This window comes from Euphorbia lathyris, chromosome 9 (genome assembly GCF_963576675.1).
Source record: "Euphorbia lathyris chromosome 9, ddEupLath1.1, whole genome shotgun sequence".
Lineage (NCBI taxonomy): Eukaryota > Viridiplantae > Streptophyta > Magnoliopsida > Malpighiales > Euphorbiaceae > Euphorbia > Euphorbia lathyris.
Window position 1 is genome coordinate 16,558,126 of NC_088918.1, and position 25,479 is coordinate 16,583,604.

General features: G+C 31.5%; 1 protein-coding gene across 2 annotated transcripts; it reads right to left on the minus strand.

The window, feature by feature from the left end:
* Positions 1 to 12,989: 12,989 nt before the first annotated feature.
* LOC136205983 (26S proteasome regulatory subunit 6A homolog) lies at positions 12,990 to 17,614 on the minus strand. 2 transcript variants are annotated; one of them, XM_065996863.1, is made up of 10 exons: positions 17,374 to 17,614; positions 17,159 to 17,275; positions 16,425 to 16,532; positions 15,759 to 15,950; positions 15,477 to 15,668; positions 15,006 to 15,124; positions 14,797 to 14,884; positions 14,448 to 14,567; positions 14,216 to 14,356; positions 12,990 to 13,281 (listed from the first exon to the last, which is right to left on the minus strand). In XM_065996863.1, the coding sequence occupies exons 1-10, from the start codon at positions 17,497 to 17,499 to the stop codon at positions 13,204 to 13,206; spliced, it is 1,281 nt and encodes a 426-aa protein (XP_065852935.1). In that variant the 5' UTR covers positions 17,500 to 17,614; the 3' UTR covers positions 12,990 to 13,203. The 2 variants fall into 2 exon arrangements, with proteins under 2 accessions (XP_065852935.1, XP_065852936.1); XM_065996864.1 differs by lacking the exon at positions 12,990 to 13,281 and adding an exon at positions 13,308 to 13,941.
* Between the last annotated feature and the right edge of the window lie 7,865 nt (positions 17,615 to 25,479).

Below are 25,479 nucleotides of genomic sequence, written 5' to 3' on the forward strand. Positions count from 1 at the left end.
AGTGGTGAGAAAAGTGGATCATTAATTGATGTCAGCAAAAAAAAAAAGTGGCTCCCAGATTTTTGATGTAGAGCAACAGAGAACATTCTTCCAAGCTTTCCTTTGCAATTGTCTGGAATTGCAGATGGGCATGTGGCGCCCAATTCAATGCTTGGAAATGTTGAAACTATAGATAAGCAAGAGGAAGTTCCAGCTGTAGCGACATATGAAGATCTTGAACAATCAATAATGTCTGAAATTATAGAAATTTCCCCCATGTTGCAGCCACATATGAAGGGCGGGAATGGTTTGGTTGCTGAGGCAGAGCAGAAGAAAGCTGGGGTTGATAATCATGCATCACAGCACCTCCTTTCTCTGTTACAGAAGGGAGCTGAACCGTTCTCCGATTTGGGAATTGTATTTTCAAAACACTGCAAAATATCGAAGTAGAGAATTTTGGCACTAAGGTATGAAGCCAGATGAAGAGCCATTGGTGATGTTTAAGAGAGAGAAAAATAAAGGTATTTTAATGGTGGTTTTAGGAAGAAGACTAAAATATATAAGGGTATTTTAGTAAAAACATATGTAATACATCAATTTTTTACTTTTTGACCGGTCAAAGCTGATGTGGCGCGTTGACTTCGCGTTAACCGGTCATTTTTACCTGCTGTACACTAAAGTGGGAGGTCACCTATAAGTTCGTACATATTAGTGAGACAAATTGAAGGTTGTACACCAAAGTGTGAAATGTGGTAAAGGTTGTACACCATTGATGAAATTTACCCTTATTTATTCACGAACTTTGCTTGTGAGCTTGTTTATTTACACAATTAAAGAGTTATTTGCGAGCAAACTTCACAAATATAATTAACAATTTCCTCACAAACAATTCATGGTTAGATAATTTTCTTAATAAACCAAGTCTAAAAGAGGGTTTTGGGCTCGAAACAAGCTCGAAGCTCGGCTCAAGCTCGTTGAGCAAGCCAAAACTCGGCTCGGGCTCGGCTCGTTAATTTTATAGCAAGCTCGGTTCGGGCTCGAGCTCGTTAATTTTATAGCGAGCCGAGCTTGAACAGGCCAAAGCTCGGCTCGGCTCGATTACAGCCCTACATGTAAGGAAGAAAGAAGACTACGAAAAGGAATAAAAACCATTAAAAGTACAACTAATATAAACAAAATAGAAATCATATACTCCTCGAAAGTCGAATCTTGTTGAAATAATGCTGCAATTCATTCTTCGTCATTTAGACTCTTTCGGATATTCGGAACGCAATCCTTTCCTATTGTGCAGCCACACAGATCTATAGATCTACACACAAGATAAACTTTTTCCGCTTGTGCTAAAACCGAAAAAAGGATAAACGATAGAAGTATAGCTAACAGATGTAAATTTGACGAAAAAGAACTTCGATAAGATAATATATTTCAAACCAACTAACACTACAAGCAAAGAAAATGCAAATGTAAGACTAAAACTAAATCTAAATCATAGATGGGAGGAGGAAGAAGGAAGACATGCTCCCTTCTTCCTCGTCGGAGTAGATCTGGTTAGAATAGAGTCAAGAAAAAATAAGGAAGAAAGCAAGAAAAATAAAGAAAAAAAGGAAGTTGTCTCATGTGACAGTTAAATAACAGTCAAATAAGTTTTTTCAAATTTTCGATAAAATAAGATTAAAATTGGTTTTACTTAAAAACATTAGAGTTAATTTTACACATTTTCATACGTTAGGGTTAAATCTGCATTTCTTTTAAAAATGTTAGAGTAAAATTTAATCTTTATACTGTAAAAAAAATGTAAACTTTATATCTTAATAGAAAAATAACATAATGCAAAACACAAGTGAAATAATAAATGTTTCCCTATTTTTATGACAATGTGGTCCATGTTATTGATGAAGAGACATAAAATTATAACAATGTGGTACATATAATACTTATGACATTAAATGATATTTTTAATTTTAACATCAAATGCACATCACACCATTAAAGCATCAAATAACCCAACCACTACTTATAACATTAACGGGTTGTTTGTTTACTATTTTTTTACGTTTTTGTTTGCTTTTTTATTCTAAAAGTGAGAATTTTAAATATTTGATTAGACACATTTTATTGGATCCGAATCCTCTCCTATTTTAAAACAGGAGAGGTCCAGTTTATTAAATCTCAACCCTTCTTTGTATACAAAGGGCTAGGATTTAATTAATATTTTATAATTATATTTTGAGTGCATCAATTATTTTATTTTTTGTTTTTCTCTTCGAAAGCAGTCCCACCTGCTTGTATCATGGTTACCTAAAAATCTATTAATTTAGGGTAAATTACACCCATGGTCACTGAATATTATTTATTTTCACAATATGAATACTAAACTTTAAAACATAATATAAACGTCACTTAACTTTATAACAATTAAATTTGGGATAAGGTCCAAAAATACTCCAAACGTTCATATTTAGGAGCAGTTTTATTTCTAACGTCTAAAATGGTGCAATTTTACCCCTAACATTGGCAGTCAAGAATAATTTTACCCCTAACATTGACAAGTTGAATCAATTTTAAACATTATTATAAAAAACAGATGTTTTATTCCTTATTCTGTATTAATTGCATATCAGTTGGTTCTAAAAAAAATCTTATTTTTTATAATTTAATAATAGAATTGGAGATTAATATTTATAAATTTGGTAAAATATTAAAAAAAAATTTATCCAACTTGTACAAAAGAAATATATATTTTTTATTTTGTTTTTAAATTTTTTCACATCTAATTGTATGTTTGTAATATGCTACTAATGAGTGATAAATTGATACACATGTGAAGTGTTGATGACAAGATTTGTGACCAAGAAAATAGTTTGATGAATTATTTCTCAAATTGATCAGATTTACCAATGTTATGGGGTAAAATTGCACCATTTTAACCGTTAGGAGTAAAAATGCTCCTAAGTGTGAATGTTAGGAGTATTTTTGCACCTTATTCAAATTTAATTGTTATAACATTAAAATGTATAAAGTTAAGTGACGTTTATATTATGTTTTAAAGTTTAGTATTCATATTGTAAAAATAAATAATATTTAGTGACCATGGGTGTAATTTACCCTAAATTAATAGATTCGTAGGGAACCATGACACAAGCAGGTCGGACTGCTTTTGAAGAGAAAAACAACAAATAAAATAATTACTGCACTCAAAATATAATTACAAAATATTAATTAAATCCTAGCCCTTTGTATGCAAAGAAGGGCTGGGATTTAATAAACTGGACCTCTTCTGTTTTAGTAAAATAGGAGAGGATCCGGATCCCATTTTGTTTGTCTTTTATAGTTGAAAAATAACTTTTTATAAAAACAGAAAATTCATGTTTTTTTTTTTAAAAAAAATAACATTTTCCAACAGCAAACACCAACAATAAACAACAAATAAAACAAACGGATCCTAAATGAACTCTAAGAGCACTCACTATCAAGTGTTATTTCCATGTTACTACATATATAATTGCTTCATTTTAAAATAATTATCACATTTCAAATCAATCATTTTTTTAATAATCCTCATTTTTATGTAACTCCTTTAATAGAACCACTCTCCATATATTTAAAACTTAAAATAACAATAGCACAATTATATTAAATTAATTAATAAGGGTAAAATAATATAAAAATTACATTGGAAACTAAAATCGATAAAATATGATAATTATTTTGAAATAGAGATGATAATTATTTTGAAATAGAGAGTATTAGTTACTATAAAAGGCACTTGTTACTAATATTTAGTTTGTTATCAATAATATAAAGAACAAACTTTGTATTTTAAAGTTACAGAAAAGAAAACAGGAATTTAAAAAACCACGTCTGGCGTTAGATTTGACGCGTGAGGTGCCAAAAATAGGATAATAATTGACATTTTAGTGGGGCTCTCTACTTTTATTTCTTTTTTTATCGGGTTGTAATTTTATTTCTTGAACTGATACAAATCAACAGTAATATTGAATAAATAAATAAAGTCTAAGTCTTTTAAGTTAAAAAAGTTTTCAGATTATATTTGAGTTAATTTGTTAAATATAATCAATTTTAAAATCAATTTATTATTTAAATTTCGATTTGATTTGAGCTAAATTTAATGGACATTTTGACCATTAATTCAAACCAAACAAGTTTCTATCAATTCTCTAATTCCAAGTGTCTCTTCCCTTTTCCATATTCCTATTTCAACCCCTTTCCTTCCTTATTATTATAACAAGGTGTCTTTTCCATTCCTATTCCAACCAAACAATGTTGTCCATATTAAGAGACATAAAATTATAAACGTACAACACTCATTTAGCTCTCCAAACTAAGACGTTATTGTTAGATATTAGTCTTTAATATTAGTGTTGTGAAAATTCCACATGGAAAGAATAAGAAGGAAATCTGTATTTTATATTGTCTAAGAGACATCTGTATTGTCTGGAGACATCTGTATTTTGGATAAAGATAAAACAGTTTTATAACTGTTTTGACAACCAGCTTTTTGGCTATAAATATCCTCAATCCTTCATACCTTTTGATTTACTGTTTTAATTATTCAAATATGTTCATAGGGAAATTAGTGAAATTGCTATCATTAATTTTATGTTAGGGAAATCCTAGAGGAAACTTAGTCAGAAACCCAATAGCAATTGATAGTGGGGGCTAATATTTCCTTAAGGACATTGATTAATCACGTCCCTATTTTATGTTTGTGATCCCATATTTCTAACAAAAATCAATTCAAATTTTAAACTATCAAAATTATTAATCAAATCTTTATCTTTAAACTAAAAAAAAATCATTAATTGAGTGTTTATTTTAAACAAAATCATCAATTGAGGTCTCATCGAAATCATTCGGTTGAACAGTTTCAGACTCTTTTCTCTAAACTCATTTTGAACAAACTCATGGATAATTGCAATGCATATCAAATAGTCACAGTTTCTGATTTTAAGATAAAATTAAGACTCAGTTGATGATTTTTACTTATTCCAGAGATATGGTTGATGATTTTGATAGTTTAAAGTTGTAACTAATTTTGAAGCTTTAATTTAGGGAGCTAAATGGGTGTTATACCAATTATGAAACCATCATCTCTCGATATACATACTAGTCTTTAATTCAACATTGTTTCCACAACAATAATAGATTAGGAATATTTAGAATAACTAGCAGTATACCCGTGCTTTGCACGGAAAGCTTTTTTTTATTATTTTATGGGGGAAGCAAGTATTTACTAAATCAATTATGCAAATTTTTATTTAAAATTTTTGAAAAAAATGTTTGATATAATGGAATATAAAGATAAGAAATTAAATTAGAATCTTGCAGGCCATGAAATAGGAAGGAGAAGAGAGAAGCCCATGAGAGAAGTAAACTGAACATAAGAAAGGAGAAAACATCTGCAATATTTAAATTTGTTAAATGTATATGCACATACAAAGGAGGTTAGATAATGCAAAACCACATGTAATAAACCGTAAATTGAGTGGAGAGAGAAGTTGGAGAGAGATGAGCAGTTAAAAAAAAACTCAAAGATAATATGATTTCCCTGCATTTGACACATCAGCAAACATATACTTTAGAAGTGACACATGAAAAATCTGTCTACAGATTTAGTATATTGTATAGATATTTTCATTTACTTAACTTTACTGTCCAAATCATGCATCCGACAATAGTGAACAAACATCTATTCACATATAGTTTATATTAAGTTGTACCTTTCCCAAAAAAAAAAAAGTTAATTTGTACAAGAAAATAAATAGACTAGATTAATAGCTTTTATTTATTATTAATATGATGTCAAAAAATAATGTCTTCAGAACTAGAGCATACACTAATCTAATCTAAGGTATCAAAATGATTTTAATATTTTTGAGAAAGTGTCAATTTAACCCAATATACCATTAATATCATTTTAATTTCAATATTTGTAAAATGATATCAATTTAGCATCGAATAACGGAATTTGACATCTCAACGTTTGTGAAATTGTATCATTTTAGCCCCAAATTTCGCTACCCAGATCTAAATTAGTTACAAACATTGATGCTAAAATTGTTTTATTTTGTATATTGGAACTAAATTAACACTTTCACAAAAACCTTGAAATCATTTTAGTCACATTAACGAGTTCTTATATTAAGTACATGGTCTTCCATGTCACTTGAAGGACCCTTAATTTACATTTCGACACATATATTGTGATCCCACTGAATAAATAAAATAGTGGACCTTTTATAATATGCGTAGGTCTGTATTACGCATGTCAAAATATGTATAGAATTTTCTCCGTTTGATATGGAGAACCGGATGCTTCTAATAATTTCACCATATTAACTGGGCTCGAAATTGCTGATACTTATAGAGAAAAGTCGAAATTATACTTGCATTCACCGTGATTGTTGGTTTTCATTTTATGATTTTGGTTCGCATTTTATGAAATGAGAAGCAAAAAAACTTCTCATTAACCAAAATCATAAAATGAGAACTAAATATAGCTTTGCAAATCATACAATATGAAGTGAAATGATAATTTGCGAACCATTAAATTTACTCTAAATATTCAAAATATAGTCTAAGTCCCTTAACCCAAAAAAAGTTTCTAGATTGTATTTGAGTTAATTCGTTAAATAATCAATTTTAGAATTGATTTACTATCCAAATTTTGATTTGAGCTAAACAAATAGTGCGGAACAAATTTAATATGGACATTTTGATTAGGGGTGATAATGGAGAGGAGATTATTCAAAAACCGCGGATATCCGAACCGACGGGGATGATGAATAACCGTAAAAATTGGGAATGGGGGGAGCGAGAAATTTTTTCCCCCGAAACCTAAATGGGGATGGAGATGGGGATTGCTATATCCGTCCCGTGGGGATCCCCGTCTCGTTACCGTGTAAATTTCCGTGGGAATCCCCGAATAAAATTATTATTTTTAATTTCTAACCAGGCCCGGCCCTGGGCCTAGGGCCCATGGCCGGAGGGGGCCCAAAAAAAATTTTAGAATTATAAATAAATACCTTATTTTTTAAGTATAATATATAAATTCAAAGTTGCATAATGCTATTACCTTGTTCTCTAACTAAAGAGGGCATGTGTTCGATTCCCACCTTTGTAATTTTTTTTTAATATATAAATGATATATATATGGGTAGTTAAGTGTAAGAAGACAAGTTTCATTTTATTACCTCATTTTTTAAAAAAGTTTAATTTTATTACCTTAATTTGATTAAATTTGAAAATTAAAAATTAATTTATGTAATGACATTAATAAAAATCAATTTAAAATTTAATATTTCCTACATGGGACCTAAATTGTAAATTTTATATTAAAGGGGCCCTTACTGCTTATTTTGCCTAGGACCCCTAAATTGTGAGGACCGGCCCTATTTCTAACCATTATTTTTATATCAATGTATCATAATAAATTAGTAACTTTTATATATAAAAAAAATATGTACAGGATAATATAACCAGCAATTGCTGGTTACAGATTAAAGAGTAACCAGCAAACTGGTTACATATTAATCTGTAACCAGTTTGTTGGTTACTCTGTAGTGTAACCAGTACAATATTAAATGTATTTTGTTACTTTTTTAAATATTATAATTAAATTTTTGTATATATAAAATTAATATTACTAATTTCTTGGGCATATGGATTCCCCGAAACCGTATGGAAAGAGGATGGATGAAAAAATTCCTAAATCATTTAATTCGAATTCTTAGAAACTGTCCCGTAAATATTTGAAGACGAAATGATAAATGCATATCTGTTCCTGCCCCGCACCATTACCACCCTAATTTTGACCATTAATTCAAACCAAACAAGTGCCCATCAATTCTCCAATTCCACGTATCTCTCTCCTTTTCCATTCTTATTCCAACTATTTTCCTTTCCTATTAATATTAGGGAAAAGTACAAAAATAAACTTTGTGGTTAGACCTGTTTTCGAACAACATCCATGTGATTTAAACGTTTGCAAAATGGTACCTTGAGGTTCATTCTGTTAGCAAACACATACCAAATTGACTAACGGTGTTAAAAGACAAAGGGAAAAAAGTTAATTTAGTCCTTATATTGATTTATTTTATAAATTCTCCCTCTTTATTATCTAATTATCACAAATAAGCCTCCAAATAAAAAATAAAAATCAAATATACCCTCTTTTCCATCTCTTTTTAATTTTTCTTCTTCCCTTCTCTCTCCTCTTTGTTAATTTCTCTCTCTAAAAGATTTTCAAATCTCTTTCTAAATCTTATTATGTTACGTGATTTACCTAGTTATTTGTTCAATATCTTGTGTTTATGGAAGAATTTTGTTATGTGTTGAGGGTTTTCTACTGTGAAGTTCTGAAAATGAAATTTAATTTTCATCTCCAACGAAATCCCAAGTAGCATCTGTAATTAAGCAAGCAATGGGTTCCGCCTTTTCACTCCCACCGCTGGAACTGCTTCCAATCACAGCGGCCTTCCTGTTATCTTCTTCTTCCACGGCGGCGGTTTGCATACTTGTCTCCCAGTTCGAAACCTTACGACTACTTATGCCGGCGACTCGCACGTGAGCTCTCAGCCTTCGTCATCTCCGTCAACTACCGCCTCGCACCGGAGCATATCGATATCCAGCACAAATCGAAGATTGTTTCGACACTCTAAAATTCATCGACACCACAGAAATTGAAGGATTCTCGAGTATCGCATATCTGAAGCGTTGTTTCATGGCTGGAGATAGTGCGGGAGGGAACTTAGTTCATCATGCAGCAGTTAAAGCCAGTGGATATGAGTTTTCTAAAGTTCAATTAATAAGATTTAGAAAAAATCAATTGATTTTAGAGAGAGAAATTAACGGAGAGGGAAGAGCCAAAAAAAAAAAGAAAATTAAAGAGAGACGGAGAAGAGGTTATTTTTTATTTTTATTTTTTATTTTGAGGCTTGTTTATGATAATTAGATAATAAGGGGGGAGAATTTATAAAATAAATAAATATAAGGACTAAATTAACTCTTTTCCCTTTGACTTTTAACACCGTTAGTCAATTTGATATGTGTTTGCTAACGGAATAAACCTCAAGGTGCCATTTTGCAAACTTTTAAACCACATGGGTGTTGTTTGAAAACAGGTCTAACCATAAGGTTTATTTTTGTACTTTTCCCTTAATATTATTATGGGTAAATAATTATAAGGTCCTTATGTTTTTACTTAAACACGCTAGTAAGTCCATCATATTATTATAAGGTTTTTAAGTTTTATCTTAATCAATTATTTAGTCCTTCCATTTATTTTTGTAAATGAAAGTCTAAAATTTCCCCTAGTTATACACATAAAAAAATTATCTTTTAGTTTCAAATTTAATCTAATTAATTTTAATGAAGTTTTTGAACTACATATACACCGAAATTAATATATTTGAAAAAAATGTATTATTAATTTTCTTAAATTGTAATTTTTTTTCTTTATTTTTTAATATAATATCTTTAAACTAACATTAAATATTATTATAATTTTTTTAAAAATCATATATTTTTCTTTAAGTTTTTTTTGCGCAATGCGCTTACATTAAAGAAGAAAGAAAAATCCCCACCAGACCCGGATGTGATTCGAAAATTAAAAATCATATATTTTTCATTTATTTTTTTAGTCAACAAATTTTACGTTATTAAATTAAAATTAATAAATCAATTACTTTATATTGGATTTTATATTGGAGAGATTGTGTTTATGTAGGAAAAAGGAGAAAAAAAATATAAAATAGAAAAATAGATGTTTTATCATTAAAACATAAAGTAAAGAGTAATTGTGGTATTTAAAAATTTATTTAGCATAGTTTGACCATTGACCCAAGCATAAGGACTAAGGAGTTAACAAAAACAAAAACTAGAGGACTATATAATTATTTCTAAAAATACAGAGACTAAGTAATGTATTAGATAAAAACACAAGACTTTATAATTATTTACCCTATTATTATTACAGGGATGCGTCTTTTCCATTTCTATTCCAACCGTTTTATGTGCACCCGACAATGATCAAACATCTATTTATGAACACTCAATATTAAGTTAATTTGTACAAGAAAATAAACAAAAATAGATTATTACTTTTTATTAATTAATAAGAGGTTAAAAATAACGGTTAATAATTTATTAGTTCTTATTTTTTTACGTAACATATTGTTTAGTCATTTTATTTTGAAAAATACATTATAAGATGTCTATCTTTTATTTATTTTTTTTTGGTAAGAAGGGAAGAAAAAAAAACAAACAAACAAAAACCTAACCCGGGATCAGTCTAGGAAGACTGACCCCAATCCTATCCTCAAGAAGAGAAGGTAACAGAAAAGAAGGAGGAACGGAAAGGGTAGAAACACCTAACATCCCCCCATGCCCAGCAGCTGCCAAGCGATCCGCCACGCGGTTTTGCTCCCTATAAATATGGGAGAAGGTAAGAGAATCGAAGGCAGGACGAAGCCTCAAGATGGCTTTAATGAGATTCTGACTCTTAAGACAAACAGCCTGTCTATCCGAAATCCTGTTGATAGCCTCCAAATTGTCAGACTCCACCGAAAGTCTTTTAACACCCATGCGAATGGCGAGTTTAATGTCAGACAAGATCCCCCAGAGCTCTGCAGTAAAGGAGGAGCCCGTACCTAAGTTATGGGTAAACCCAGCCAGCCAGGCGCCACCAGCATCCCGAAGAACTCGACCAGCAGCAATTCTGCCATTACTAAGGCAGGAGCCATCCGTATTCAACTTGACAACCCCTTCCCTGGGCTTCCTCCAACCAACTAACTGGACCTCTTTAACCGGGGAGGGGTGAACCAGGGGCTCTCCTTCAAAACTCTTTGTAATAACAGAGAGTTTTTTCGAGAAGTAAAACCGGAGGTCAGGAATAAAGACAGTCTTCTCAGCAAATAACTCTTCATTCCTCCATTTCCACATTTGGTGACAAATAATAGCGAAGAGAATAGCCCCGTGCTCCATACTGGCCAACAAATTCCCATTAACGCCTTCAGAGAACCAGTCAATATCAGAGAACCCCATAAAGGAAGGAAGGATGTGGTGAGGAAGGACCCCTTCCCAAACCTTTCTACTATTCGGGCAATCCCTCAAAGCATGGCACAAGGTTTCCACATGGCCGCTGCATCTGCTACAGGCACCAGATACAGCCAAGTGCCTTCTGTGTCTATCTGCATTCGTGAGGAGCCTGTCTTTGACTCCCAGCCATAGGAAACTCCTAATGCGGTAGGGGACTTTGAGGGCCCAAATGGACTTCCATTTAGTCATTTTATCTATTTTTTAATATTTTTAATCGAACATATCTTAGCTTTCAAGACATCTACAGTACGATATAAAATGACCTTATTTCTCTGTTATTTTATGTCTTGGTGTATGCCAAATATAATGGTTAAAAATCTTTAAAAAAAAATAGACAGAATAACCAAAGAGTTAATATTGACAAAAAAAATAAAACAAAAACCTTATAATATGTTTTTCAAAATAATGAGATTAAACCGTGTATTAGATAAAAAGGAAATGATTAATAAATTGTTTACCCTAAAAATAATATCTTGCATACACTAACATAAGGTACTAAAATGGCTTAAAAAAATTTGAGGAAGTGTCAATTTAACCCCAACATATAAATTAGCTTTATTTTAGCTTCAACATTTGTAAATGGTACCAATTTAGCCATGAATAACGAAATTTGACCCTCAACGCTCGTGAAACGGTACCATTTCAGCTCTAAATAACAGAATGACGCCTCAACGTTAGTGAATAGTACCACTTTAGCCCCAAATTTTGCTACCAAAATCTAGATTAGTTTCACATTGAGACTAAAATTGTTCTATTTTATATATTAAGGTTAAATCGACACTTCCCCAAAAACTTTTAGATCATTTTAATGGCATTAACTAAAAGTATATGCACATTTAAATACAAAAAATTTAAAATATACACATTTAGATTTATAAAAGAAAAACTCAATTAATTATATACCTAAAATATAAAATAGTGTCGAAACAAAAAAAAACATTTGACCCTATAGGCAAACAATATTAAATCCATATTAAAAAAAAAATTTGATCACACATATTAAAATATTAATCTATAAAAAAAACCATTCAACTAATAATAACACTGTTCAAAACGAAGACTGCCTCGACCCCCGTCTAAACACTTGAAATCAAGAATATGTTCCGATATCTTTGATTAGTCCCTCTAAGCATTTTTTTTTTTTGCTATTAGCCGATTTTTAACTACTTGGGCTCCAGCTAGACTGTCTCGACCGCCTAGACGCCACCTAAATGACGTTGGAGAAAATCATTTTTTATTGTAAATTTATTTTTTCTTTATTATAATTCATTTCTCATATGTTTCAATAATATCATTGTTGAAATGTTAAAGTTTGTACATTTTTTAAAATATATATTCCAAATATACATATTTTTCTATATTAAATAATTTTATACTATCTAAAATCAACAGTATAATATATATTCTAATTGAATTTATATAATAATTTATTGATTAACAAATAAAAAATACAAAATACAAATCCGATTGATCCCAATTAATCTTCGAGGACCATATCCGCTCGACTAGCGCCTGACATTTTTTATAACCTTGAATAATAATAATAAACTCTTGCAGCAACTTTGCCAAAAGGAGTACTCTATGTTTAGAATACCACCAGAGCTGGAAAATTCAATGATACTCTATGTTTAGAATACCAAATGCTAACTTTTCTCAACTCTCCACAATCAAACTCTAATTGAGAGTTCTCCATACCTACTGGTGTTTAATCGAAAAAAATTGGATACCTTTATCATAAAGAAAATTAAAACTCCATACACAAATTCTTATGGAGTAGTTTGGCGACGAGTGGGTACTCAAACTCCCTCCCGACCCGCTAGATCCCACACTGCTAATTCCCTAAAGTTATCAACGTTAATAATAAATGGTCTAAATGCAATAACACATAACAGTTGCAGAGGTAAAAATGATTCAGCAAATACTTGACAAACATTGCAGATTACAGCATTTTTGTGGTGTCCCCCATTTCTAACGGAGCAAGCAAAGTACATGACTTGTAATCAACTATTACAACCCACGAGTGCAAGAAAACTAAATTGTCATTCTCATCTGAATCTCGCTTTGCTTTACTGACTTGAAATAGATCAAATCGGATCTCATTTGAATTTAAGCATAGTAGTTTAAGCTTGCTTTCTTCTTTGCTTGGACCTGAATTATACCTTCGTTGAAATCCTCATGGTTCACCTGATTTCATATCCAATCCAATCAAATCACCCACATTCAGTTTAATGTGCAAACAAATCAATTACATAAACATCGGCAGAAATATAGAACCTCTAAGCTTGGACAACCGGATAAATACACTGACATGTTTCAAGACTGTCACTAAACTTAAATTTGTGGTTTCAATAGTCCCTTTGTGTGCAAATCCACCTTCGAATGCTAACTCGGATGGTTCACAACACAAATACGTCACATGTCAAAAATATTATGCCATATGAATGCTCTGTTGAGTTAAAAGTAAATGGATTCCACTTGACACAATATTTTAGACATGTTGCGCTAACATGGGGTTATTTTTGTGTAGTAAATAAACCATCCAAATTGGCATTTCGGTACTGAAATTGCTGGAAAATTGTCAAGCTGACTTTATTGAAACAAAAATAAATATTTAAACAAAATAAAAGCTAGTGACCATATTGAAAGATTAGACAAAGTTTTGAGTGCCCATCTATGCTTTTAACCCTAACATGAACAAAGGCATTTCCAGTCTTTCAAACTCCAAATGATGGTAAAGCCAATAATGGTGCTCTCAAGGCAAACAGAATATCAGTTGGCTAATTGATGGATTGGATTCTCCGATAAGGGTCACAAAAATCAATGTTGCATATCATTTTTACATTGCTGCCAAAATCAAGTGAGATGACTATCCATTAGTATGACATGTCTAGGTGAGAAAACTAAGGAATAGAGAATATAGTATCTCAAAATAATGGACCATATATGATCTTTACTAGAAGTTAAAAATATAATTATTTGATCGCCATCCCTGATGATTAGTGGCAGCAAAGCTACTCACTAAGGCGATAAAATTTGAGAAAACACGAAGTAGCTTCCTAAGGAATGAGCATCAACATCAATGTGTTCATATATGACATTAATTGTGTAGAGAGAGTACCTCAGTTGCATCTCGGCGAAGAGCTAGCATCCCTGCCTCAACACAAACAGCTTTTAGTTGTGCCCCATTGAAATCATCAGTGGATCGCGCTAATTCTTCAAAATTGACATCAGGATGAACATTCATCTTCCTCGAGTGGATCTAAAGCATTTGCACAGATTAAGACAAGATTTATTGTTTGGCGCAACAATACAGAAAAGGCTCAAGAGAAAGCAATATTGTTTTGGCAAACCTGCAAAATGCGAGCCCTAGCTTCCTCACTTGGATGTGGAAACTCGATTTTACGATCCAATCGACCAGAACGCATGAGAGCAGGATCCAAGATATCAGCACGATTTGTTGCTGCTATCACCTGAAAGTTATTCAGGGATTTACAAATTATAAATTACTCTGTAAAATTTACAAGGGATTCACACAATCCATGCCAAAGTAAGCATATATCACAGGTCCAAAAAACGACATTAAGGGTGCAAGAACTTCTGTTCTGTAAAGTCAGCAACTTAATTCCACAGAGTTGATATCCAATTAATAATTTAAAAATGGGTACATAAGCAGAAGATATAACAAAAGCATTAACCAACCTTTATTCTGTCATCACTACTAAAGCCATCAAGCTGGTTAAGCAACTCTAACATGGTCCTCTGTACTTCCCTATCTCCACTTACTTCACTGCAATCAATCACAACTAATCAGCTAAGATATGCCAAATTTATTTACAAATAATAATGTTGTAAGCATTGACCTCTGCAGAGAATAGCTGCATCAAAGTATACTGAAGAAGTGAGGATACCTGTCAAACCGTTTGGTACCAATTGCATCAATCTCATCTATAAATATGATGCAAGGAGATTTCTCTTTCGCAAGCTGAAAGGCATCACGGACAAGTTTGGCACCATCTCCAATGAACATCTGCACATAATACAAGTTTGGTTAGTCTTCTATGGAATTAGCTAATTGCACAAAGTTTTAGATACACTGTATAATTAGCCCATGATAACTAATTGCAATGTGAGAACATAAAAGAGATAGTAATTTACTGCTCAAATATCCATAAACTAATTTTCCAGTCAGTTATTTATAGATAAATCTGCAAGAACATAATTGGAATAAAATATTTACGGAAAAGAAAAAACAAAGCCTTGTGATAAAATCTCACATTCTTTTTATTTAAAGAAAAAAAAGAGCACTTAGGAGACTGAAATAAATAATATGAAAGAGATCATTTTGAAACAATTAGATCATTCTATAACAATTATTATACCTGAACAAGTTGTGGGCCTGCTAATTTTAGAAAAGTGGCATTTGTTTGTGCAGCACAAGCACGTGCCATCAAGGTCTTTCCAGTTCCAGGAGGTCCATACAAGAGGACTCCTTTAGGAGGACGAACACCTAACTTCTGAAATCGTTCCTTGTGAGTCATGGGCAACACAATTGCCTCAACTAGCTCTTGTATCTGTTGCAGAAGTAAAAGAATTATACTTAGCACCTAACAGTTATAACAGATTTGCTGCTTAAAGCATCTTCAAGTCTAAGAGAAAGATACCTGTTTCTCCAAGCCCCCAATATCATTGTAGTCCTCTGTTGGTTTTTCATCAACTTCCATGGCCTTCACTCTTGAGTCATATTCGGATGGAAGAGTATCCAAGATTAGGTAGCTATCTTTGTTGACACCAACTAAATCACCGGGCTTCAGTTTGTCAGGGTCAACAAGACCAACAACTGGAAGAAAAATAGTCTGCAAAAAAGGAAGCACATGAATATCTGTGAAATTACAGATATTTGATAATCTAGTAGCTGTTACAGAAGAATAGCCCCATAGGCCATTACTTCTACTTGTGATCAATATAACACAGGTAAATGTTCATCACTTATATTCATATTTTTAAATGCATAGACATTCACTTAAATCAAGCTTTTAGATCAATGTTAGCAATTTTAAAACTGTTCGCTCGCTAACTGGTTATAGATTTCGAAGCAAGAAAAAAGACATTAATTTAATTATTGCTTGTACACCTATTCAATTCCAACAAAAATAGAAAGATGAAATATGTATTAAACTTCAATAACATAAACCAATATGTAGTACTATCTAGCTAGAATAACTAACATATATTTAGAGAAAAATGACTTAGGAGTATAATAAATTTCAAGAACAAAAGCACTAAAGATTGCTTCATCTAAAAATCAGAACCAAGTTAAGACAGTTCACCTGACGAGTAGATGTTTTCAACACAACACATTTACCCTTCCTTTGAGAATCAAGGTCAATATTTGCACCATCTTCCTCAGCCTCGTCTTCTGGGTTCATTTCCAGTATCTACACAATCAGATCACAGTAAATGGATTTTAGAGAACAATACTGCAGGAATTTTCAAGACCTACATAAGTAAATGAATAGTTGTCTGTGATAGACATATTGATGAAGAGTACACCCACGACCCACATTTTCAGTAGGTGTGCTATAAAGCATCGATCTGAAAATAATCCTCCTTAAGATTCATGTGGTTGATCAGTTAAGCATTGTTTGAGACATAAAACATTCTGTTCTACACATAATAAACTTGAAAAGGGAGTGAATGCACATATTCTTTCAAAAGATTAAAAGGCAACAGTCCAAATGACTTCTAGCTCTCAGTGCCAGACTAATTGGACTTCAAGATGTTGTCATCATGACTTTCGGTGATAATTAATTTTGCATTTTCTTACAGTTTGGAAGGCTAAACGTTGGTCGTGTTTCCTGGACACTAAGGGTCTGTTCTTTGCAATCTTATATTGGAGCTAGATTTAAACAGGGATTGTCCAAATTTCAATCCATTACCATTCAGGCTGGAGTTCAATTTAATCTAATTATTCCATGAACTTAAACAGCAGCGAAATAAATAGATCATTCTGATTTATATTCTAAAATTAAATTACAAAGAATTCCATATATGTATGAATTACCTCAACAATGTTCCCAACCAAGTAAGGCAACTGCTTGTTGAGCTTAATCTTCTCCTGATTCTCCTTTATCTTCTCCTTATACGAATCTAGTTCCAAATTCGTTCTCTGCAACTCTTCCTGAATTTCCGAATACAAACAAAGGTCAGAATAAACACCACGTTTTCCGATGAAAACCCTAACATCGGAAAAAGAACAAAAACTATAAGAATTCACACCTTTAGAATACGAATCTCATTATCCAGAAGACGAGACGCTCTAACTATATCATCTGTGGTCATAGAGCCTAGTTGATCGTCTTCCATATTCGAATCCTCCACCATCGCAGTAGCAATCGAAGCCATCTAATCCACTGCAGTAAGTTTGAGATAGATTTGAAAAGAAAAGAAAAGAAACCAGAGGAAACAGGAAATGTATAGCTTAGGTTTCGTTCTGGAAACTCGACTTGTTGCAGAAGACAACTCCGACTGCAATTTAGTATTTCTTTTGACCCATTGATTGTTGGGCCTTTCCATTCAAGCCCAAATCCAAATCGAAGGTTAAGTTACAATTTAGAAATACGTTGTTGTTAAGAGCAATTTTACTCTAACGTCATTAAGTGTGTAATTTTACTTTTGAACCAATTTTTAGACAACATTAAAATCTATATATTATATAATATAAAACAGTAACGATGGAGTTGAGGTGTCACTTCATTATTTTTTATTGATAAAAAAATATAAAATAATATATAATATTTTAATTTTAATTATATTATTATATTTATCTATAAAAAGATTATTTAAATTAAATATGAAAATAGAATAATAATATTTAATTTATATACTATATCTAATAGTTCTACAGAATTTAAACTAATCCCTAAAATCTCTCTAATTCTCTGCATATCTATATCTAAAAGTTCTACAGAATCTAAATTAATCCCTAAAATCTCTTTAATTCTCTGCATATCTATCTATATATAATATAAAACAGTAACGATGTCACTTCCTCCTTTTTTTCTGATAAAAAAATATAATATAATATATTAACTTTAGTTATATTATTATATTTATTTATAAAAAGATTATTTTATCCGTACTATATCTAAGAGTTCTACAGAATTTAAATTAATCTCTAAAATCTCTCTAATTCTCTGCATATCTATATCTAAAAGTTCTATATAATTTAAATTAATCCATAAAATCTCTCTAATTCCCTGCATATCTATCTATATATAATATAAAACACTAACGATGGAGCTGAGGTGTCACTTCATTATTTTTTACTGATAAAAAATATAATATAATATATTAATTTTAATTATATTATTATATTTATCTATAAAAAAATTATTTAAATTAAATGTGAAAATAAAATAATAATATTTAATTTATATATTATACCTAAAAGTTTTACAGAATTTAAATTAATCCCTAAAATCTCTCTAATTTTCTGCATATCTATATCTAAAAGTTCTTCAGAATCTAAATTAATCCCCGGAATCTCTCTAATTCTCTGCATATCTATATCTATATATAATATAAAACAGTAACAATAGAGCTGAGGTGTCACTTCCTCCTTTTTTACTGATAAAAAATATAATATAAAATATAATATATTAACTTTAATTATATTATTATATTTATTTATAAAAAGATTATTTTATCCGTACTATATCTAAGAGTTCTACAGAATTTAAATTAATCCCTAAAATCTCTCTAATTCTCTGCATATCTATGTCTAAAAGTTCTACATAATTTAAATTAATCCATAAAATCTCTCTAATTCTCTGCATATCTATATATATATAATATAAAACAGTAACGATGGAGCTGAGGTGTCACTTCATTATTTTTTACTGATAAAAAATATAATATAATATATCATATATTTATTTTAGTTATATTATTATATTTATCTATAAAAAGATTATTTAAATTAAATGTGAAAATAAAATAATAATATTTAATTTATATAGCACCTTTATATCATTAATTGTAATTATTAAATTATATTTTTGTTAATATTTATATATTAAGATGAATCCATGCATCGCACGGGTCAAAAACTGGTTCACCTATATTTTATACCAGTTACATATCAGTGATTCAGAAAGAAAAAATATTATGTTTTTTTTTTATAATTTTACAACAGATTTAGAGAGGAAATATCTTGTTAATATTTATATATTAAGATGAATCTGTGCATCGCACGAGTCAAAAACTAGTTCACCTATATTTTATACCAGTTACATATCAGTGATTCAGAAAGAAAAAATATTATGTTTTTTTTTTATAATTTTACAACAGATTTAGAGAGGAAATATCTTAAACTCGACGATATATTTTGATTTTTAGATTTTTTTTCTAACACGTGAAAAATATGAAATTATTTTGTACCAAAAAAAATTCACGTGTATACATATGTTTGTGATATGTTATTGATTCCTTAACAGATTGCTCCTCAATGTTGTTCAGGACGGTTCCTTAACTCCTATGTCATACACACGCTCCTCTCTATTCCCTTCGCATTTGCTTTATGCATATGATATTTTGATTTTCCTAAAAGCCTCTATTAAAAACATGAAAATGATTGAAAGAATTTTCAGGTTCTATGGATCGTTATCTGGCCAGATGGTTAATTGGGATAAATCGGAGGTTGTTTTCGGTGAAAAAGTGGGGCATAGGCGGGCATTGTCTCTTGCTACACTGACTGGTCTTCATGTTGGTAGCACCCCTTTTCGTTATCTTGGAATTCTTTTATTTGAGGGTGCTCCTCGTGTCCGTTTTCTAAAGCCCATTGCGGATAAAATTCTCGCCAAGTTCAGTCTTTGGAAAGGGAGATCTTTATCTATGGCTGACAGACTTATTCTGATATCTTCTCTTATTAACAGCTCTTGCCTTCATTCATTTGCTGTCTATAAGTGGTGTTGTCCTGATATGTGACTCTAGCAAGTGTACTAGATACAAGTAATAAAGTGATAAGTCAAGTATCGTCTCCACAGGGATTGATGACCAAATTTTACTAGAAAAACCTTGCAGAACAGGGTGTTTGTGGTGTGTGATTTTCTTTAGTTGAGAAATATTGTGATGTGGTAACAGAAATACTAATTAAGATATTCAGTGTAATAAAATGAGTTTTCATACTGATAAAAAGATAGAATAGACTAGGCCATAGCGGAACAGGTTACTTTCAGCCTCTAAACATCATATTTATTCATGAATGACATAAAGTGAAGTCAAGGTCTCTGTTTTAAAGCTCACTTAAGTCAACTTTCGTGTGTTCTTAAGATTCTAAGATGTACTACAACCTTAAGTGCCCTTAATGTTGGTTCTTTCTTGCATTACGAGCGAAACAGCATTTCTGTTTAGAAAACCCTTGATACAATCCCCTAACATTCCTGTGTCGGGGTTTGGACGTTTGATAAAAGGTTCCGTGAAGATGGAAGCAGTTTCCTATCATTCATCTAACACTAAGATACATGCATTTAGCAATAGAGTGAAAGCTTTATCAAGCACAACAACATATATCATCATTCATTCATAAATAAGAAAATAGAAGACTTACATAACCAGCCCTTGCTGGCCAAGCCCGTTCAGTTGACTACTCACTCATAATGATGAGTGAACAACCACATAAATTGCAATAAATCCCCATTAATGGAGTTAGGTCTCAAATTAAAGAGAACTCTCGTGGAAGATGAAGTTTCAGCCCCCCAACAAAAGTTATTTCTCTCATTTTACAGTAATCTATTTAATTAGGAGGAAAGAAACATAAAATATACTAAAAAGTACACTAAAACAGACCGTTCTGACAGATTTTGGCCACTTGAACACTTCAAGGCCCAAATCTTCTTCAGCAATCTAGATCTCCACTGGTCCCACTTCTTTGCTTGGCTGTCTTCCATCTCTTTACATGCTACTGCCCTTTGGTCCATAGATTTCCCTTTACTTTTTCCTGCAACGGGCTGTTTGACAGCAGTTTTCATTTTTCTTCACAAAATCTGCAATAAGGGTTATTTAGTCCCAAATTGATAACAATTAACACCCCATAAGCTCATTTTTAGTGAAATAATATATGGTTATTAGGGTCAATTATGAACCCATCAAATACCCCCAAATTGAACTTTTGCTTGTCCTCAAGCAAACACAACAGAAAATAGAGAAAAGAACAACAAAAAAGGGAAAAACAAAGAAAATAAAAACAAACGGGAATGACATAGAAACAAGGCAATAGAGAAAACATAAGAACAAGAACTGGAACAGATCTAGAAGAGATAATAGACAACAAAAAGAAAAAAAACAATAGCAGCAGAACTTTATTCAACTTTCAACTAACTCAACCTTTGATTAGCACACAAGAGCTTGATAAAAAAAATGTGGTTAGACCAGATCTAAAACATGCATTCCAATTCAAGAAATTCGTCAAAGCGTAAGGTTGAACTTCAAAATTCAATCCAACAACCTGTATGCCCCAAAGTGCCTTACTAAGGACGGAATTTTCACTCACTCTCAAATGGCCTTTGTTGCCACAAGGAAGGGAATGGAACTTCACTCCTCAGCTCAGTACACACATCAATAGGCTATGATTTTGCTTATTGGCCCTATCTCCATGGATTAAAAATTATCCAAACATAGTCAGAAGGTCTTAAACATAGGTTGTAATGTTAGGCTAAGGCTAAGGTATGAAAGTGAATGGCTATTTAAGTGTAAGAATTCTGTCTACATGCAATGCAATTCACCATACTCAGTTCTCAACACTGAGCAATTCTGCCTCAACCTAATCACTCTACACAGCCTGTTTCATAACATTGGCCAAACTATTCTTCAAACACACAAAAGACAACCATCCAAACATTTCACTTCAGGCTCAAGATATGAACATGTGTCCTGAAAATGAAAAGACTTTATTCAAACATATTTTTGTTATCTTCTAAAATTCCTATTTGGGATTTTTATTTTTTATTTTTATTTTTTTTTCTTTTAACCTTATTCAAAAAGTGGTCCTCACTCCATCATCATCCCTCAAAGAATAGGCTAAGGCACAAGTTGGTTATCCTAAAAGTGTGAGTGCAATGCACGGGTAAGCTTTTTGTGGAGTGAATTTGGGATCTAAATGCCTTTTTCATCCTATGTTCTTCCAAAATTTTACCATTTTGACTAGGCAACCAAAGCAAACCCTACCTAAAGACAATATGTACTAGCCCTCTCATAAAGAATCAATGCATTTACATGCTAATGTAGGCTCAAGTTCCCACAAATGAAAGATCTTTGGAGAGTCGGCGTATCTAGCATCATCTAGACTTCGCAAAATCAAGTCTGTTTTGAGGATCAGAATCCTAACATACATGTTATGCTTCGTCAACTATGGCGTTTCATCAGAGAGTCAAGTCTATTAATTTCCAGCACTTCTTTTAATCGATGGTCTCACACTCACGTTTTCAGACAGCTTGGTATCAAGGGTAACTTACCTCGTGCGCCTTGCATTGTGGAGGTCCATTGGCAAGCCCCTAGTCTCGGTTGGACGAAAGTCAATTTAGATGGCTCTTCTAGTGGTCACAGGGAGGGAGCTGGGGGTGTTTTCCATAATGGTCGTGGTTTCCCGAAAGGATGCTTCGCTTTTCCGCTCTTTGACACGCCTGCTTTTATTGCAGAATTACAAGGTGCAATGCGTGCGATTTTTATTACCTGCGACTCAGCTCTGGCTTGAAGTTGATTCTACATACATGTTGAATCTTTTCAAATCTAAATCTATGGTGATATCATGGAGTCTTCGACATGACTGGTTACATTATTTATCATTAGTTTCGAGAATGGAGTTTTTCATTTCCCATGTATATAAAGAATGAAATCAGGTGGCGGACGCCCTAGCAAAATTTGGCTCTTCAACGGACTCCTTCAAATGGTGGCATGGTGCTCCTGAGTTTTGTAATGAGTTATTAAGTAATGACTATTGTAATAGGGTATCCTATAGGTTCTCTTAGTTCCTTGTGATTGTGTTTTTTGGATTTTTTTTTCTCTCTAAAACTCTTTGTATTTGTTCATTTTTTATTTTTTATATATTTCTCCGGGTGGGTTGGTTTGGCTAGGGGTCGGGTTCCCTGTCGGGTTATCCCTCCTTTCGCCTTTTCCTTCCCCCGAGCCGAGCTTCTAATAAAAAAAAATAGTGGAGATAATATAATTCACAATTAAGGAAATAGTTTCATTAATGATATCTTAAATTGATCAAACTTAAGTCCAGGGTTCGATCCTCGCCTTTGGGAATGGAAAGAATTTCCGTGGCCAGCAGTCCCATCCATAGAGGTGCAAACGATCTGCGAAAGTGAATAGTCACTGCTGTCGGCGCTGAATACACTTACGAACAAAAAAAAAAGATCAAACTTGTGTAAATTAAAGTAAAATTGCACCATTACCATTTATAACGTTAGTAATCAAATTATACGAGTTCAAGGTGTTAATTGGTCAATTAATCTTTTTCTAAATAATATTTTAATCATTTTATTTGTCAATTATTCTTTTTCTAAATTATGAAGATTTTTTCCTAATTGATTTTTATTTGGGAAACTCAAATATTCAAACACTAGACTATGTCTACATTTTTCATTTTCACCTTCTTACTTATTCCATCTTAAAATTGCCCTCACTATCATTGGATTTAAAAAAAAAAAAATCCTTAAATACCATCTCCAAAATTTGCAAAAACTTTATTTCCAAAATATTTCTCTTTTCATTGATCGTTTGTGTTTTTTTCTTTTTGATGTTGACCCCCTTGGAAATTTCTCGATCTGCCACCGCTCCTAGAAACCCTACAACAACAAGTTGATTTATAATTATTTTTGCTTTTTGAAGATATTTTTTAATAAAACGTATTATTTTTCTTGAACTCTTAAGCTTTGATTGGATGAAAGATTTGGAAGAGTTAAAGGGGAAATATTTGAAAGGGTTAAGAACAAATTTTGTAAAATTTATTCATGACCCTTTCAAATATTTTCCTTTCTAACCCTCCAAACTTTTCCTCCGATCAAAGTGTTAAAATTAAATATTCAGGTAAAAAATATCGTTACAACAAATATATTAGTAGATTAGTTAGATGTAGTCAGAGGCGGATCCAGCCTAGAGCCTGGAGGGCCGAAGCCATCCCGACCATCGGTTCCGCTCTTGAGTACCGTTAGTTTTGTCCCGTGTAGCCCCCCAATTATTAGTATATATTTAACCTATGTAGTATTATCTTAAAAGTTTAAAGTTGTTGAGTTGGTTAAGAGTCTTGTTTAAGGTGAGATGTCATGGGTTCAAATCACACCAAGCTCATTTTTTGTTTTATATGAAGTTATTTTTATTATATCTCTTTTTTTTAAGAATTTATTATCTCTTTTCTATAAAACAAATCAATTTTCTATTAAAAAAAAATCAATTTCTTACTTTTGAGATTCAATTAACTTAATTTCTAAATTAAATTTTATGAAAATTATAAAAAAATTATTGCTAAAAATTAAAAAAAAAAGTGAAAATGTTACAATTTTTAGCTAACATACAAAAACCATAAAATTTAAGTGTTCAAATCACACCAAGCTCATTTTTTGTTTTATATGAAGTTATTTTTATTATATCTCTTTTTTTTAAGAATTTATTATCTCTTTTCTATAAAACAAATCAATTTTCTATTAAAAAAAAATCAATTTCTTACTTTTGAGATTCAATTAACTTAATTTCTAAATTAAATTTTATGAAAATTATAAAAAAATTATTGCTAAAAATTAAAAAAAAAAGTGAAAATGTTACAATTTTTAGCTAACATACAAAAACCATAAAATTTAAGTGTGCTAGAAGAAGGTTAAAAAAATTTGTCCAGCCGTAACAGGCTGGACTTCGAAAAATTAAAAATCGGACTAAAATTAGCCCCTCCGACGTCGATTCATGGATCCGCCACTGGATGTAGCAACCGATATTTTGAAAATCTTTTATTTTTTTTTATGTAATATTATGTTGAATATTTTTTTAGGTTTAGGGGTTATTTGTTTCAAATAAGCAACTTGAGGAGTTATTTGTTCCAATTGAGCAATTTGTGATGTTATTTGTTCCAAATAAGTAAGTTGAGAGGGTTAATTATCATAAATCTAAGTTTGGAGAGTCAGTTACACTATTGAGACAACTTGAAGGGGTTGGGAAGGTATTATGCCTTTTTAATATTATAAATTAAGTTCAATAATATAAACAATAAGTATTTTATTAAAATCTTAATTTTGTTCCACAAATTGGCTAAGTAAGATCGAAATTTTATATGAATATGATAATATAAATCCATACTTTACCATTGGGGGGGATAAGATTTAGCCTCTACGGTCA

Bases quoted from the DNA above. Each gene is read 5' to 3' on its own strand.
- LOC136205983 (XM_065996863.1), bottom strand. From the start codon at position 17,499: ATGGCTTCGATTGCTACTGCGATGGTGGAGGATTCGAATATGGAAGAC. The intron at 14,568-14,796 runs GTTGGTTAATGC...AATAACTTTCAG, and splicing joins GTAGTGATGACAGAATAAAG to GTGATAGCAGCAACAAATCG. The intron at 14,357-14,447 runs GTTTGCCAAAAC...CAAATGCTTTAG, and splicing joins CTAGGGCTCGCATTTTGCAG to ATCCACTCGAGGAAGATGAA.